The sequence below is a fragment of the Elephantulus edwardii genome, unplaced genomic scaffold (assembly GCF_000299155.1).
Source record: "Elephantulus edwardii isolate Elephantulus edwardi_28Jun2011 unplaced genomic scaffold, EleEdw1.0 scaffold00005, whole genome shotgun sequence".
Lineage (NCBI taxonomy): Eukaryota > Metazoa > Chordata > Mammalia > Macroscelidea > Macroscelididae > Elephantulus > Elephantulus edwardii.
This window is the reverse complement of record NW_006399755.1, coordinates 23,536,788-23,554,420: the sequence shown is the minus strand read 5'-3', so window position 1 is coordinate 23,554,420 and position 17,633 is coordinate 23,536,788. Positions and strand designations below refer to the sequence as shown.

At 35.6% G+C, this 17,633-nt stretch overlaps 1 protein-coding gene across 1 annotated transcript in view; it reads left to right on the top strand.

Moving 5' to 3' along the window:
- The first annotated feature begins 7,712 nt into the window (after positions 1–7,712).
- The window catches only part of LOC102861781 (cAMP-specific 3',5'-cyclic phosphodiesterase 4B-like), a 639,297-nt gene continuing 629,376 nt past the window's right edge, over positions 7,713–17,633 (top strand). The window contains exon 1 of the mRNA XM_006879759.1: positions 7,713–7,957. Coding sequence (XP_006879821.1) covers positions 7,722–7,957 — 236 coding nt within the window. The 5' untranslated portion in view covers positions 7,713–7,721. The remainder of the gene's footprint in view (positions 7,958–17,633) is intronic.

Below are 17,633 nucleotides of genomic sequence, written 5' to 3'. Positions count from 1 at the left end.
AACAACAACAACAACAACATATTTAATACTCTTCTCCAGCACCACAACTCAAAGGAATTGATTCTTCTATCATCATTAGTCATTTTCCAGCTCTCCAATATCTGGCAAGTAAGTGAGAAGGCCATGGCCTAGATCAGGTACACCTTAGTCTCTAGAATACCATAATTGCTCTTTATTACTCTGAAGAGATACTGACAGCAGACTTTCTGGTGCAATTTGTCTTTTGATTTCCTGGCTACTGGTACCAAGAGTGTTGACTGAGGAGCCAAGCAAACTGAACAACAACTCTGTGCCAGAATCTGCTCCATATTCTAGTAAAGCAGTCAGTGCTGAACAGACTCAGCCCAGCCCCAAGGGTATTTACAGTCTAATATGTTGGTAAAATCAAGAAATATCTACTGGACTTGTCTAATATGTTCACAATGCAATACATCCAAATAAAATAATTTATGAGCCATGCTTGTCACAATATACAACACCCAGTAAGTATGCAGTGACATAGAGGCTTCTTTATAGTCTCTTAATTTCTTAACTTTTAACACTGTTATTGTTGTTTGATGCCATCGAGTTGTAGACGACTCATAGTGACCCTATGAACGAACGGCCTGAGCACTGTTCATACATAAAGTTTCCGGAGGGAAGCCATTTCGGGAGTGGATGCCGCTCCTGCTTCCAGCTTTTAACACTACATGGTTTAAAATTAAGAAGGGAATGTGCATCAAGGTTGTGTTTTCTCTCCATACCTAGTCCATCTGCATGCTGAGCAAATTATCTGAGAAACTGAACTCTGTGAAAAGGAATGTGACACCAGGATCGGAGGGAGACTCATAATTAACCTGCATTATACAGTGACACAACCTTGTTTGCTGAAAGTGAGGAGAACTTGAAATTCTTGCTGCAGAAGATCAAAGAATGCAGCCTTCAGTATGGATTGCATCTCAACATCAAGTAAAACAAACATTTTTTACCACTGGATCAATAGGCAGCACCATCCTAAATGGAGAAAGGATTGAAGCTGTCACTAACTTTATCTAACTACGATCCACAATTAATATCCTTGGCGCCAGAAGTCAGGAAATTAGGAGATGTATTGCATTGGTAATGTCTGAAGTCAGACATTCCTCTGACCTCTCCAAATTATTGAGAAGCAATGATGCAATTTTGAGGACTAAAGTGTGTAGAATTCAAGCCATGGTATTTCTGATCATTAATATGCACTTGAGAGTTGGACAGTGAATAATAATGATGAAGAATTGATGCCTTTGAGCTGTGTTGTCAGAGAAGAGCCCTGAACATCCCCTGGACTGCCAAAAGAACAAATATGTAAAGGGTACAGCCAGAGTGCTCTTTGGAGGCAAAAATTATGAGACTTGCCTCATATATTTCAGGCATGTTTGTAGAAGGGACATTTCTTGGAGAGAGGCATGATGCTCAGAAAGGTAGATGGTAGACAAAGGAGGGAAGACCTTTGTCCAGGTTCTCTGACACAGTTACTGCTGCAGTGAGCTCAAATTTGCCAGGAAATGTGAGGATGGTACAGGATAGGAAAGGGTTCAGATCTGTTTCATAGGGTCACTATGGGTTTTACTTGACTCAGTGGCACCTAACAACAACAAAAGGGTTGTCAATTAATTGTTTATTTCCTAAACAACTAGAAAACTGTGCATACTCACTTGAAAGTGAGTAAATGCTCTTGTTCCACTACTTTAATCTGATAGTGTGAAATTCGGGGAAGTTGCCATGCTCATAAAAAGTAAATTATTCTGATAAAAGGGCTGCAATTTGTTTCTTGATTTTCTTCTTTATGCATTTGTTACTTTGTCCTTGCTAGAGGAAGGAATATTGCATAATTTTAATTGAATGAAACCTAATGTTTGTATTCATATAATGTGTTGACTTAGAAAAAAGAAATTCGACTAGTGAAATTGATATTTAATCTATACCTTAATTATGTTAATATGTATAGTCTTACACGGATTCTTCATTTCAAATTTCTTCTATATAAATTCTGTCTTCTGAAATGTATAGCTTTGTACTTACAGTAAATGTGATGCATTGTATTTTACAACCAAGATTATGCTGACTGCATGCCATCAGGATTGTAGCTCAGCTTCTTGCCACAAGGCCCCTGAGCTCCCTGTAATATTGCACAGAAACTCAAGGTTTTTTGCCTTTAACACTCTCATTTTATAATGTTAAAGTCAATTAAAATGTTATCTCAGAGGAAAAAATAATATTGCTTTTCAATTTCAAAGTCTGAAGAATATTTAAAAAGATGTAATTGCTTTTATTGATATTTTTATGAAGGCTATCAATTTTTTTTTTAAAGGAAGACCCTCAGCTAGTAGGATTTACATGGTGATTGCTGCAATGGGCTCTTGTGTGTCAAGATGTGTGAGGATGATCTTCTGTTCCTGGGTCACTGTGAATTGTACACTACTTGAAGTGCAAGGCGAGGATAATGCTGATTTTGATGGTTAAAGTTACGTGTCAGCATAGCTGCGTTATGATTCTCAGTAGTTTGCTAGTTATACAAATGATGTTGTCACCCTCCACTGTGTGATGTGACTTGATCATCTTCCATTTTCACATAAGCCAAACTTTTTATGACAAACTGGTCTTTATAAGTGAACCATATTAATAAATGAGGAGTTGTTGTTGTTGTTGTTATGTGCCGTCGAGTTGCTTGCGACTCATTGCGACCCTATGTACAACAGCCCTAAACTCTGCTTTGTCCTCAGTGATTGGGGTAATTGGGAAATGAGGAGTAGGTGTATCTAAAATTGCAACAAAGCTCTTACTATAACTTTAAATTAATTGTCAAGGAAAGTTGTGTGAATACTGATAAAATACTCATTAGTATCCTGGAGGTATCAGGATTACAAGCGTATGAGAAGCTTCCCACAGAGGTTCATTAGGTTTTTTCTAATCACTCAAAAGGTCACATAAACTCTCTTTTCTTTCTTTCTTGTCCTGTTTTACTGACTTTCAATCTCTAACTGTATTGTTTGGTGAAATACAGCAATATATTATTTTCTTTCACTATACTGTTACTTACTTTTTATAGATACCATCTTTTGTTTCTTAACCCCCAGATCCAAATTTGGTGTCAATATTTAACGCTGTGTTTTGTTTTTCTCTCTCATTTTACCTCTGAGAAGCAATCTTGAATATGTTTTATCTGTAATCTCGAATGTTGTCTTCTCAGAGACTAAAAGTTCAGACATTAAAACAATCTGATTATCTTCTAAATTTTATATTTCACTTAGCTGCTTTTGATATTCTTAAATTTTTTCTAGAGTGAATGAATTTAGTATATATATAAACATATATAAACATCATTTTAAAAATTATTTTCAAAATGTTTTTAATCCAAACATTGGCTCTCATAGTACACAAAATACAAAAAATAATGTGTAATTCTGTATAGTAGCACATAAATTGACAATAAAACTGGAAAGTAATTGAAATGACACACCATTATACTGCTCAGTTTCTTGTTACCCAGTAAGGAAGGAAGTCTGTGTTTACCTCTGCTTATTTACTACTCTGTATTGAACAAGCTTTCTTCTTCTTCTTTTTTTTTTTACCACATCAGAGAATCTGCTTCTAGGTATAGTTGGCATCTGTCTCTCTCCCAGCCCCACAGCACCTTCCTACAGAATCAAAGGCTCTTTTCAAATTCTTAATCCTTGACAGGGATGGAGTGCCCAGTAAGCAAGTAAGGACAACATAGGCTTATTTGTGCCTACTTATTAACTGATATTTCACTTGTGAAATTGTTCACTACATGTTCGTAAGTAAGCACACGTAGGTTCATGCTAATTTGCTTATTGGGTCATTTGTCCCTGATACTATATATTTTTGGCAACATTTTCTAATCTTAAGCCAATTAAATACAGCTAAATCTGTGAAATTTGCCTACATTTTGAGGGCAAAACGTGTCTAAAATGCTTGTTGCTAGTTTGGAAACTTTAAAAAGAGAATATGAGAAATATCTTTAGTCACTTAAAATAACTATATATTTTTTCAAATAAGTTTCTAAATATTGATAGAAGCACATTTTCTCCTGTCTAATTTGTGAATAATTGTTATTGAAGGAAAATGTTTGCTTTACTTTCATAATTCAAGAATAATAGATGCTATTAACCACTTTTCTCATGATATATCTATAATATTTTTATCTCATGATATGGTAAGCATATCCAGTGACTAGATTGACACAGTGACTACAAAAATGGGCTGAAGCCTGTCAGGGAATGTGAGGATAGTGCATAATAAGGCAAGGTTCAGATTTGCTCACGTTGTTCAGAGAGACATTGTGAGTTGAACTTGACTCAATGGCACCTAAAAGCAAAACAATAGCCAATATATAATAAGCTATGGCAAGTTGTTGAAATCATCTTATCAAATGGGGAAATTTAACACTTTCAAATATAAAATAACATGCACCGAGGTCTACATAGACTAAGTTGTGGCTTCTCTGTATAATATCATAAGGCACACTGGAGATTCAGCAGTTAAACACTTGGCTACTAACTCAAAGTTTGTAGATCCATCCTGCAAGCTGCTTTACAGACTGTTTCTATAACAATTACATGTTTGGAAACCAGTAAAGGAAGTTTTGCTCTGTCCTCTCCAGCTGCCTTGTATCATAATTGACTGGATGGCAAGAGGTTAATGGATATTGTGCCATGGAAAAGCACTCAGTGGGGGATCAGAAAACCCGGGTTTTAGTTTCTGCTCTAACATCAGTTACTCTTATGACTTTGGGCAAGTAATTTAAGTTTTCTAGATCTCTACCCTTATCTTGCAAATGAAAAGCTGAGCAAAGTGATGATTCTCAATACAGAATATTCTGACTTTGAATTTTGTCCTTGACATGTTTGTAGTTAATATTGAAATATTGATCTACTTTTCAGGATAGTTTCTGTAAACTTATAGATCAAATCCTTTCTGTTATATTGAACCACCTTGCCCAAGGACTAATGTAAAAATCTGTTTGCTATTGTTACAGACTCCTCCCTACATGTGTGCTGTCATTTAGGATGTACAATATTTAACACATTTTTAATCATAGTATATGACACATGACAGTTTCAGTCTTTTTTTTTTTATCTGTCATGATGCTGCCTATCTGTCCAGTGATGAGATTTTTATTTTGTTGTTGTGTGTGCCATCAAGTTGGAACTGATACTATGGATTTTCAGGGGCTTCAAATCACATGGCAGGAGATTTCTCATTTCTCTTCCATGAGGCATTTGATGGATTTGAACCATGTACCTTAGGGATTGTAACAGCTTCTTGCCATTAAGCCACAAGAGCTAGCAGCTTTGCTTGCTGAAACTGAAGAGAACCTGAAGTGATTGCTGAAGAAGGTCAAGGACTGCAGCCTTCAATATGGAACGAAGCTCAACATCAAGAAAACAAAGATTTTCACCACTGAGTCAATTGGCAGTATCATGATAGATGGTGAAAAGATTGCGATTGTTATCAGATTCAGTTTGCTTGGTTCCACAATCAACACTCTTGGTACTAGCAGCCAGGAAATTAAAAGACAGATTGCATAGGGAAAGTCTGCTGTCAGAAACTTCTCCAAAGTACAGAAGAGCAACAATGTCCGTTTGGAAACTAAGGTATGCCTGATCCTGGCCATGGTTTTAGCAGTAACTTGCTTTGCATCAGAGAGCTGGAGAATGACTAGCAGTGATAGAAGGAGACTTAATACCCTTAAGCTGTGGTACTGGAGAAGAGTATTGAATATACCATTTACTGCTAGGAGAACAAACAGGTTCATCCTAGAGAGAGTGAAATCAGCCTGCTCCCTTGAGACAAGGATTCTGAAGCTGCCTCTGACATACTTTGAACACATTGCAAGGAGGGACCAGTCCTTGGAGAGGAATGTCATGCTTGGGAGGGTAGAGGAACAGATCAGGAAAAGAAGACCCTCGATGATGAGATGGATTGATTTAGTGACTGGGGTAATGGTGGTAAGTGTGTCAGAGACAAGACTGGTTTAGGACTGTTTTACATAGAATTGCTAAGAGTCACAAGTGACTTGATGGCACTTAGCAACAACAACATATGACATATGGTTTTGCCTTAGAAGAAACCATGCATTTCTAACTTTTCACTGAAGTCTTCCTGGGTTTCATCCCTTTTTAGTCAATGTCAGAATAGCTTTACTTTTGCTGTGTCAGATTCATGTGAGATCAGACTGGTCCTAGTCAGTCATTGCTTATACAGACTTTTCACACTATCAGTAAATATCACACACTGCTGTAGGTTTTTTTTAACCCTAAACAACTTCTTTGAGGGACAAAGATGCACAATCTCATCCCATGCAATTTACAACCACTGGAAAACTATATCCGTTATGAGCTGGTTACAATGTTATGGCAATGACTTTGAGGGTTTTGTTGTTGTTTTATGTACCTGTAAAGTCTACAAGTCACATTTGAGTGTATTTCCAAATGAAATGGCAGGTCATGACTATCTGTCTTAGGGATTTTTAACACTTCCTAGTCTCTCCTGTTGAGATTTTTACTTGCGTGGAACTGTGAGCAAAGCCCACACATGCACTCATACTCACAAACATACACTTTCTTGTACACTTACCTGCACACACTCAAGCACTTACATGCTGCTTGACTTTAGAGTTTACACTTTAATGGGAAGCATTAATCCTACCCAGGTGTTACCCCATTTTGGTTTAGGGGCCTTTTGGCTCTGTGACTTTATGCCTAACATGGAGTGGCTGCCCTGGGAAACCACAGAACAATGAGCTTAAAGAGATAGAATGAGGGTAATGTTTATTAGAATAAAGATTAGGTTTGTAATTCTTTGAGGGAATGAATGAAATTCAATGTTTTCCTGTAAATGGATATTTTTATATCGATGCTGCTTTGGATCTTCTGGAAAAAAAGAGGAGGTGATAAAAAAAGAAGAAACGCACAAACAAACCCAAAATAACAAACTTCAACAAATCAGTCTTTTCATTCAGAGCTGGAATTCAACAAGGTTTTTGGACAATCCCTGATATAATTAGTTTTCACTGCGATAGGGACAGTAAACCTCACAGATTTTGTAAAAATATGGCCAGTGGAGGGTGTTATTAATTGGGAAACAGTGCAATTGCTTAAATAACCCGGGGCCAATAAGCGTTTGGTGGGTGGAGTTAACGCTCTGTGCATTTACAGAGCAAGATAATTCTGAATGAAGATTTAAAACATTACAATGCTGGACGGGTCCTGGTTCCTTCTTTGTGTAAACAAAACTAGTGGCTGGAAGGCGAGGTTTTGTTTATTATCCATTAGTGAATTCAGCTTGTTTGATAAGACTTTTAAAAACATACATGTAAAGGATTTATCAGAAGCCTCTATGAATATTTCATGAGCTGATATATTCAGCTGAATGAATTCAGTGAGTGTCAGTGTGTAGCTTGCAGACAAACCTCATCCACAAGGAGGCTACTGACATAGGAAGCACTTTGGCACATTTTCAGAGCAAAGCCTGGTTGATAAAGCGCCTTGTGACAGACCTGACTTGCCATTCTTCCAGCATGCTGCTCTTGCTCTCAGCAGCTCCTACACTGGAGCCGCAGCTTTCCAAATTAAACTGAAATAGTTTGCAGACTTAGCAGCCTTCTAACCTGCAGCGGTGCCTCTGCTATGTTTGAGGGTTTTGTTTTGGATGGTGAAAGCTAGCACTCCACACAAGACATGACAGCAAAAGATTCTTCCAAGGGACTTATTGCTTCTGAATCTGAGGTTTGCATAAAGACTTTCAAGGAGCAAATGCACTTGGAACTGGAGCTTCCAAGACTACCGGGAAATAGACCTACATCTCCTAAAATTTCTCCACGCAGTTCACCCAGGAACTCACCATGCTTTTTCAGAAAGTTACTGGTGAATAAAAGCATTCGGCAGCGTCGCCGCTTCACTGTGGCTCATACGTGGTAAGTTGGGGCTTGGAGCAATCTATGGTGTTTTTCAGATGTTACATTAGAAACAATGATTTAGAAATAGAGTAACCAGAAAAATTTAAGTTCGATTCCTAATACATACCACAAGTATGAAGTGACTGGAGACCAGGTCAGTTGAAGAATTCATAATTCAGTGTCTGCTAAGTTATCATTATCATCTAGCTGTTTCCAGCTAAAACAAGTCTTTACTCTGATCGAGTTGTTTATATTACTGCTTATAAAAATGCAGAGCTAATGTTAAAATGAATAATGTAAGAGGTTTGAAAAGTCAATGCTTTGTTTAATCTCTGTTGAGGTGATAGGTGACTTATAAAATACATAATTCATTTAGTTAAACTGAATAGTGGAGGTTTTTAAGGGTCAGTGTTTTCTTTAATCTCTGTTAAAGTGAGAAATGACTTTTTGCTTGCTTTTTGGATGTTATTGATGAGTTAAAAATATATAGAGATATAGTATGTTTTGGAAGGAGAATGTCAATGTTTTAATTTTAGCTTCACTTTATTCCTATACCAGTGTTTAAGGTTAAACTTAATTTCTTGTATTGCTATGTTTATAGTGTATAAACCAGTGAGGGTTTTTATTTACTGACTTACCATTACATAGTAACAGAGGAAGGGAAAAGTAAGTTCCCACTTCTAAAATGGCATAATTGCTTTCATTTGTGTTTTGAATATCTGCTATCTTTAAAAGCCTTCTAGTCTTTAAGCATGACTTAGATTTTATTGGTATTTTGGATCTGCTAAGTAGATAAATTCAAGATTAATTTTAAAAATTGCACTCAACTAGCCATTGTTAATATAAGTATACTTAAAAGAAGTGTGTATAAATAAAAGAATAATCTCTGTAAACCAGAATAGTAATAAAATATCAGGAAAGCTCACCAGAAATGAAATTAACTTTGAAAGTAAAGAACCATTAGGTGTTCAAATTTCTTGAAAGGAAAGAATTTTTTTCTAGTTAAGATACTTTAAGAAATTGAGTGTCCGTACTTTCAGATTTTATTGAATAGGAGTTAGAGCAATAAAGAAAACTTATACCTCTTAAAGACAGATCTAATGCAGTATTTCTGTGGTTGCATGTTATATACTCCATATTATATATAACTAATTTTATACCTAGTCTTTGAAAATTATTTCCTACATAAATTTTGTCTTATCAATGTCAAAATGTCTATATGCCTTACCAGTTGCCCAGTGCATTGGCAAAGTAAAGTTATCCCTAGGCAGATGTAGCTTACACTTGGCAGACTTTGCATGTTTAGGCAACACATATTCACTTGATTAAATATAATGTGATTGTTGTTCCAGACTGACATTGAACTATTGCTCCTGTGATTGTTTTCTTGGAGATTTTATTTGACGTTTTCTTGATGCATTGAATCTTGATATTTAGTTGTAATCTCCTACTTGCAGAATGTAGAGTAACACGTGATTAGTGTTTTCAAAACCTACCAATGGTAGCATTTGCAGAAAGAGATGGTTTATGTATAAGTATATACTGAGATTAACTATGCTCTCTATCTTGCACCCAATATCTGTAAATTTTCATGTATTTTCTTAAGTAGTAGAACTAAATAAATAGAGGGTTGTATAGATTAATTCATTCTGATGAAACAAATGCATATTCAAAACATGCAATCAACTAATAGATGCTTATGTTTTGCTACTTGGGATTATATTGCATTATTTTATTAACTAAAGAGACTGAGTTTCAGTAAACTAAATTTTAAATATTCTAAATCTGCTTAAAACATTGCAATATTTTTGATATTATAGAAATTGGTTTCTCGAACATTTTAATCTGACCTCTCTTACTTAGAACGAATATTTAATATACACAGAGTTATGGATATTGTGTATATTTTTTTCATTCTTGGTGCCTGCATTTCTCAATTAGTAGATTGAAGAGCATGTCTTATTCATGCATTATACAAATTTTCTTACATCAAGTTGCAAAAAGAACAATTAAACAATATTAGGTAACTTATGGTGATAAAATCATCTGGTTTAGTTAAAACAAAATTTCTCACAAGTTGCCAAAAAGAAAGCATACTTTAATATAATTACCATGACAGGAGCTTAAATAATACATTAATCATCAAACTTGTAAAATAACTTTAGTTATGACTATGATTCATTTTCACTCTCTCCTAGCTCTCACACTCCCCTTCTGTTCCTTAGGAAAGCTTTGTCATAGTTTTCAGTTCTTTATTGAGTCTATATTTACATTAATTTCTATTTTTTAATGAAAGTGTATGGCTACCATTTTTCAATTTTTTTTTCATGAAATATTTTCTTATTTGAATGTCCTCTTCACAAATACTAAAAATCATTGCTTAATTTTAAAATTAAGCAATTGTGTCAAATTTTAAAATTGTGTCATATAAAACAGTTATATGAAGAAATAAGAGCATAGCATTTTATTTGTATTTTTTCTTCTCTATCATGGTGAAATGGAACCAAGCTTTCATGATCAATGATTAGTATTTTCCAAGCATGCATTTAAGCTTGAAATTCCAAGATATGCACTTAGAAGTCTCTCAAAACATGTCATTACTTTACAGTAGACAGTAAACTTCTTTTAAGATGATTGGATTGTTTTGATTCTAGCAGTGAAATTAAAGTAATTTTCGTGATGAAGCTAAACAACATAGAGGATGCAGTTTATATCTAAACCCATGAGCATTTTTTTTGTTTTTAGTGTTTTGTTATTTGTAGATGTCATATTTTGTCAGATAAATATGTAGTTTTGGTTTTGAAAACCTAGGTTATGAAGTGTGAAATAATGGCAGAGTTTGAAGACTTAAAAAATACTTCTGAGATTCTGATTTTGGAACTGTCTGAAAAATACCTGAAAAAAGTAGTTTTCAATATGCTGTCACCAATTAGAGTATTTATACAATCTTAAATATGGAAGGAATTTGGGCTTCCATTCACCCTTGGGCAGCACTGTCTTTTTTGACATATGGGACTCTGCACCATTTTTAAAAGTCTTTGGAAAATAGAATTCTATAATATTTCTAACGTCATAGTTTCACTGGTCTTTACAGGTACAGAAAAACTTGTCCTAATGATCAGTCTTAATATTCAATATTGGAATTTATCTTCTTTTTGTCCTCAGTGGAGAGTAAGAAAATGTTTACAAGAACCTGTATCAATCTGGAAATCATTATTAACTTTTCTTAGGTTTACTTTTCCAATTTAATCAATGCATATAATTAATATTTCTGTGAAGAAGAGGAAAACAGACTTGACTAATCTATATTTCACTACTATTCTTTAATTTTTCCACTAGGAATATTAATATACCCCATCTAATAAGTTCCATTTGGCGTTTAAGAGCACTAGAATTCACAGTTCTGTCTATACAATATAATGTACACATAATATTTTGAATTCCTTTATAATTTTCCAAGCATTTATAGTTCATTAATTATCATTTTGACAGTAAACCATCATTCTAAACTACTTTTTTGACTTATGACACACTAATGCTGACACCATGCTCACTGATGCAAGAAATGACAAAATGTAGCGTTAAAAACTAAATAAACAAAACCTAACAAAATTATGTCATACATTGCCAAAGGTCATTGAGATGCTCAGCATAGCCGTTGAAGGCCTGAAAGGATATGGAGGAATGGGAAAACTAATTCTGGAGTTCTTTTGCCATCATATGATTTAGTACTAACCCTAAATCAAGGACGAAACCCCTAAAACAGTTGGGTAACTTATCTGGTTTATGTCTCTTGCTTGAACCAGTGCTTGTCATGCAGTGTGTACCTTTTAGACCTATATTATTTGCACTACTGTTCTGACTTCAGTCATTAATTCTCCAGAATTAGTGTCATGAGACTGTCTAAAAAACGCTGTTACTAGTGGTCGTGAGTACATTTCTCCAGACCACTTTACTACATGTTGTTCTTGCAGAGCTAGCACATGGTGAATTCCATTCCTATTGTCCCTATTTGCACAAGGAACAATATTAATTATCAGTTGGTGTGAAGAAAAAAAAAAGATGTTTTTGTGTTTGTGCTTCTTTTGTCTCTACTTAGTTCTCCTTGTAACTTCAATATACAACTATAGGGAGGAGTCCTGGTAATCTCGTGTGCAATAATTGAGTATGAAAATATGTGGTTTCTATAGACTTCAAAGAAACTTATATTTGACAATGTAAATGTATAATAATTGAAAGGTAAAAAAGGAACCAATGAACAATTCTTAGTCTCTGCCTGTATGAGGTAAAAGAATGGAGGAAATCAAAGGATCAGAGAATAAACTAGTTCAGGCGACTAATATCCTGCGTGAGCCACAGCCTTTTTCTAACCTGAAACCAAAAGAAGTAGATGGGGCCTGGCTACCACTACCAAACTAATAAATAACCTAATGGTGTGTGAATAATGTTATTGAAGAAGCATGCTTAACTTGATATGGGAGTACTAACATTAGAAAGTGGGTCATTGTGTTAGGGGTTTTAGAAAAGAGAGGAGCTTTATGTGAGGTCTTGGAAAATTAATAGGAACTTACCAGATGAGTGGGAAGAAATAGAATTTTTTTTGTAAACAGCATAGAAATCAGGAAATCCCAACTGCAAAATAAGAGTAATAGCTCACATTTCATTATCATTCACAAAATACAAGAATTCTTCTAAATGTATGCATTCACTTTTTTCATTAACAGGTCTATGACTGAGTATTTTAACTCGTATTTAATAGTATAAGTTACCGTTATTATTCCCATTCCATATGAAAGAAAATGATGCACAGAGAGGACATGTAATTTGCCCAAAGTAACACAGCAGTAGAAGTCTAGTTGATAAAGGACTTGGAGCATGGAGACAGCAGTGATCACAATACTCTGGGGCTATAGCTTAGGGTCCCTATAGGATATAGAAGTTACAGATGATAAGAACTGAGCCTGCAAAGGTAGACTGGAGCCATGGCATAAAGATTCTGATATCACATAAAAGACTTAGGGCTTTATTCTGTCATATGACACACTGCAACATTGTACAAAGGGAATTGCCATAAATAGCCTGTACTCTGGAAAAATACTTTGCAGGCAATGTGAAGAATGGATTGGAGAAGATTAAAGGCAAAGGGGAAAGGGAGAATGTGCATTCGAGAGATAATGGTTTCTAATTATTTTGTATACCGCAAAACATTGAAAACCATGCTTCTGACATACTTCATGACTTAACAAATTACTGTTTGTGGAAACTGGGAGAAAAATATGTGAATTTGATGTCTCTTGCATTTATTGCCTATAGTGTGATTCTAGACATAGTACTAGTTGAAACTAACTCTCAAATATATCAGACAGCCATAAAGAAGGTGCATAGGTAGATGGGTGCATGTGAAGAAACCCTGAGAGCCGGGTGGAATTTACTAGAGATACTCAACATTGCGCTATGAGACAAGACCCTAGATGAGTTATTTGGGAGGAATTCCCTAAGGCCACAATTTGAATTAAATGCTAGTGGAAACATTTGCCTCATAGCCTAAGTCTGTTGCTTTAATCAGGCAGCACTTTCCCAGTAATGCATGTCTACAAGTACTACTCTCCCGGGATTTTACTATCCACCAACCTCCAATATTTTGAATTTTTAAGATGTTTGCTATATAAAATATTCTGTAGTGTAAGGGCTGACAGACTTCAGGATGCGTACCAGATGATGGCCTAGCAGTCTGCCCATCTGCGTGACTATTAAAATCTAAGTTCTTTTTGTAAATGCCATCTCCTTTCTTTTTTCCATGCCCCCTTATTTCATTATCTCCTAGGTGTTTTGCTTTGTTTTTTTGCTTGGATGCTTATAACACTTACTTTTCTAACATCACTGTCAAGACACTGGTAGCATTGTGCTAGGGGCGTTTCAGTGGTTCTTAGAAAAGAATATAAAATGTTTACCATATTTTACAAGCCTTTACATATGTTGGTCCCAGGCTACTGCTGATCTAATCTCTTATCCTCCAGTAATATTTGTGTCCCTGTTGTTCAGCAAACCAAACATGATTCCACTTCAGGGCCTTTGCATTTGGTATTTTTTTCTGCCCATACTGAGATGCTAATATGATTGATTCTCATAGACATCTACTCAGATACCACATATTAAAGAAATGTTTCCTGAAATCTTTTTCATTTTTTTACTCTATAGAATCATCTTACTCTGCTTTATTTTTCTTTTTAGTACATAAAACCCTATGCATGATAGCTCTGAATCCTATCTTGAGCCAGTCCCACTGTTTCTAACACATCTACCCCCCAATACCCTAGTTACAATGTCAATCTATTTGATCAGGCATCTTCCTTTCCTGCACTGTCCTGTCACCGTTCCAAGCATGATGGCTTTGGCTTTCTCCAAGGACTGATCCCTCTTGACCAAATGCCCAAAGTAGATAAGATAGAAATTCAGAATCCTTGCCTCCAAGGAGCAGATTGGTTTCACCCTTGCCAGTACAAACCTGTTTGTTATTTTGACAGTCTATGTGGTATGTTCAGTATTCTTCTTCAGTACCAAAATTCAAAGGCATCAAATCTTCTTCTGTTATCCTTAGACATTGTACAACTTTCTGATGCATAACAAGTAATTGCAAAGACCGTGGCCTTGATCAGGCTAGTCTTAGTCCCTAGAGACCAACATCATTGCTCTTCAGCATTCTGGAGAGGTCCCTGACAGCCAATTTTCCGAATGCAATTTGTCTATTGATTTGCTGACTGCTGATTTCAAGAGTGTTGATTGTGGAGCTGAGCAAGCTGAAGTTGTTAAAAACCTCAATCTCTTCTCCATCTATTATGGTGCTACCAATTGACACAATGATGATAATCTTTGTCTTCTTAATGCTGATCTTCAATCCATATTGAAGACTATAACTTTGAGCTTCTGAAGCAAACACTTCCTGTCCTCCTACGTTTCAGCCAGCAATGTTGTGTCATCTGCATAATACAGTTGTTGCTTATAGATATACTACACTTTTAAAAAAGCAAAACCAAAACCAAAACTAAACACCCAAACCAATGCCATTGAGTAAATTAGGACTCATAGCAAGCCTCCACTGGGTTGAAAATACTTTGGGATGATGTTGCTGTTGTTGTTATGTGCCATCAAGTCAGATCTGACTCATAGCTAACCTTATGATTAGTTTTCAGAGGCTGAAAGTCACAAGAGAAGAGATTGTCCTTTTCTTCTGAAGAGCAACTGTTAGATTTGAAAAGGAGACTATATGGATTTAACACACAAAGCAAGTGGTGAGCCTGAATTGCTGGCATTTTGGTTAGCAGCCCAGCATACTATGCAATATTTTGCTAAAGATTCTTATAGATATACTGTAGTTTTACTAACCTGGTAGGTTTTCATTATTGTCCAGCACAGTCACCAAACTGAAGAGACAAGGATTCTGTAATCTGTGCTATTTACTACATCATTGTGTGTGTGTGTGTGTGTGTGTGTGTGTGTATAAAGTAAATGACTAAATATTGTTTGAAAAAAATAAAAATGAAAACTTTTTCAATTCCTGTTGTTTATTCTTGCAGTTATTTTCCTTTACATTTGAAAGGAAGCAGGGAGGAGGGGAAGTTTAGTTGATACACGGTCTACAGACATTCTTACTCCATTTCTTAGTAGTTGTGATCAATCTGAAAATAGGGCCTCTCTTTCTCCCTATTTGGCATTCTCAGATAGTGCAGATATGGGTTTCATGACATCTCACTAGAGTAAAAGTGTTTTACATGGTGTGGTTGTTGTTGTGTGCCATCCAGTCAGGACCTTCTCATAGCGGACCCTCCAGCAGGCTTCAGAGGCAGTGAATCTCACAGGAGGAGCTTGCCCATCCCCCCCACAGAGCAGCTGCTGGATCAAAACTGCATGCCCTTGCCTATTTAATGGAGCCACCTCGCGTAAGTCCTACTTCCTAGGCTCTGGTGCCGTAAAGTAAATATTTGTCTGTAGCCCTGTACAATTTTCTGATTATTCTTTATGCATCAAGCAGCACAGTTGGTAATTCAGCTCAGAAACACTCTTCCCAATTCTCATTGACTTGCTCAGTGTACAGAAAAATCTGTTTGTAATTTTGCTTTCAATATGTTTACCTCACATATTAGAATGTTTAATCAGCTATGTTTTTCCACTGATATATTTGAAAAATTATCCTTATCAATAGTTAGAACAATTTGAACTTTTTATAACATTTCTCTCTAGGGAAGGTGGAAGAGCTGAGTGTTACAGAGAAAAAGTTGTGAATTAATAATGCTTTTACTCTAGAAAGGCATCGTGGCATCACTAAGGATGACTGTTTTTATGTGGTTTTGTCTTATTTTTCCTGAACTTGGAGATTAGACACCTCTGTCACTCATAGTTATTTATTTGACACAGGTCTGTTTGAAACCCACCGTGTACTTTAAGTTGGGAAAAAGTAATTTGTTTACCTTCTCAGGTTATTTCTTGCTATAACTAGGCATTTTCTGTTTGAGGGAGCAAAAGCTATTTTCAAGGCCTTATGTGAACACTCGTGATACAGTGCACCTCTTGAAGAAGGCAGCTTCATCCTCTTCCTCACTACCTCCTCACAACTTGGATGCATTTCAAATTATGAACACTGGAAATACAGGGTCAGGGTCTTGTATGGTTTTGGGGGAAGCTGTTTTTAAGTGTTGCTTTTTTGGTAGTATCAGTGTCCTGAGAACTATTTGGAGCATTCTTAAAATATAGAATGATGACAATCTATTTCCTGTGCTGGGTCTGAACAAGGCACTATCAGCTTGAAAAAAATTGGAAAATTCCCATGCAAATTCCATAACCTCCAAAGTACCTGAAACTAACAAGCTTAAGATACAAATTAATAGAAGGGAAAACACACTTTCAATGTAGCTATGTTTGAGAGTCACATAAATGAAAAAAATATTGGTTAATACTTTAAAAAATCAATTAATTTTCCATTTTCCTGTCATTTATCCTTAAAGGTATGTGCATCTAAGATGTCCAGAGAGAGTAGATGAATAAATGTAGTGGGTGACTTTATCTGCAAGTCAAAGAGAGGCTATTGGTAGATAAGGGGATAGTAATGAGGAATTAATCAGAAAATAGATTGACTTATTTCTTTTTTTATTTCAGCCTTTAAGTTTGGGAATGCCAAACTTATCAAAAAGTTGAAAAGGTTCAAGAGTAACTTTTTTTACCATTAAGGAGTAACTCTTTACCATTACATAGATTTAATATTAACATTTTGTCACATTGGCTTTATCTCTATTAAAGATATATGAAGAGAATAGAAAAATATTAAAGAAAATGAATCAAAAAGTAGTTATTTGAAAAGGTAAAAATTATAAACTTTTAACTAGATTAACAAAAATATAAAAGATACAAAGTAAAAAATTAACTCAGGGAAGAATTAACATCAAAATTCTCAGAGTCTTCCTAAAAATGAAAGCGAACGAATCCTTTCCTAACTCATTCCAGGAGGCCAGCAGTACCCTAATGCTGAAGTTGGACAAAAACACTATGGGGGTGGGGAGAATACAGGCCAATATTTGGTATGAATATAGACGTATGTAACAAAATACATCTGTCAGTATATTGAGAGAGTTGTTCACCATAATCAGCTGGAATATATCCCTGGGATTGAAAAATCACTCAGTGTAAGAAATTAAAGCAACCT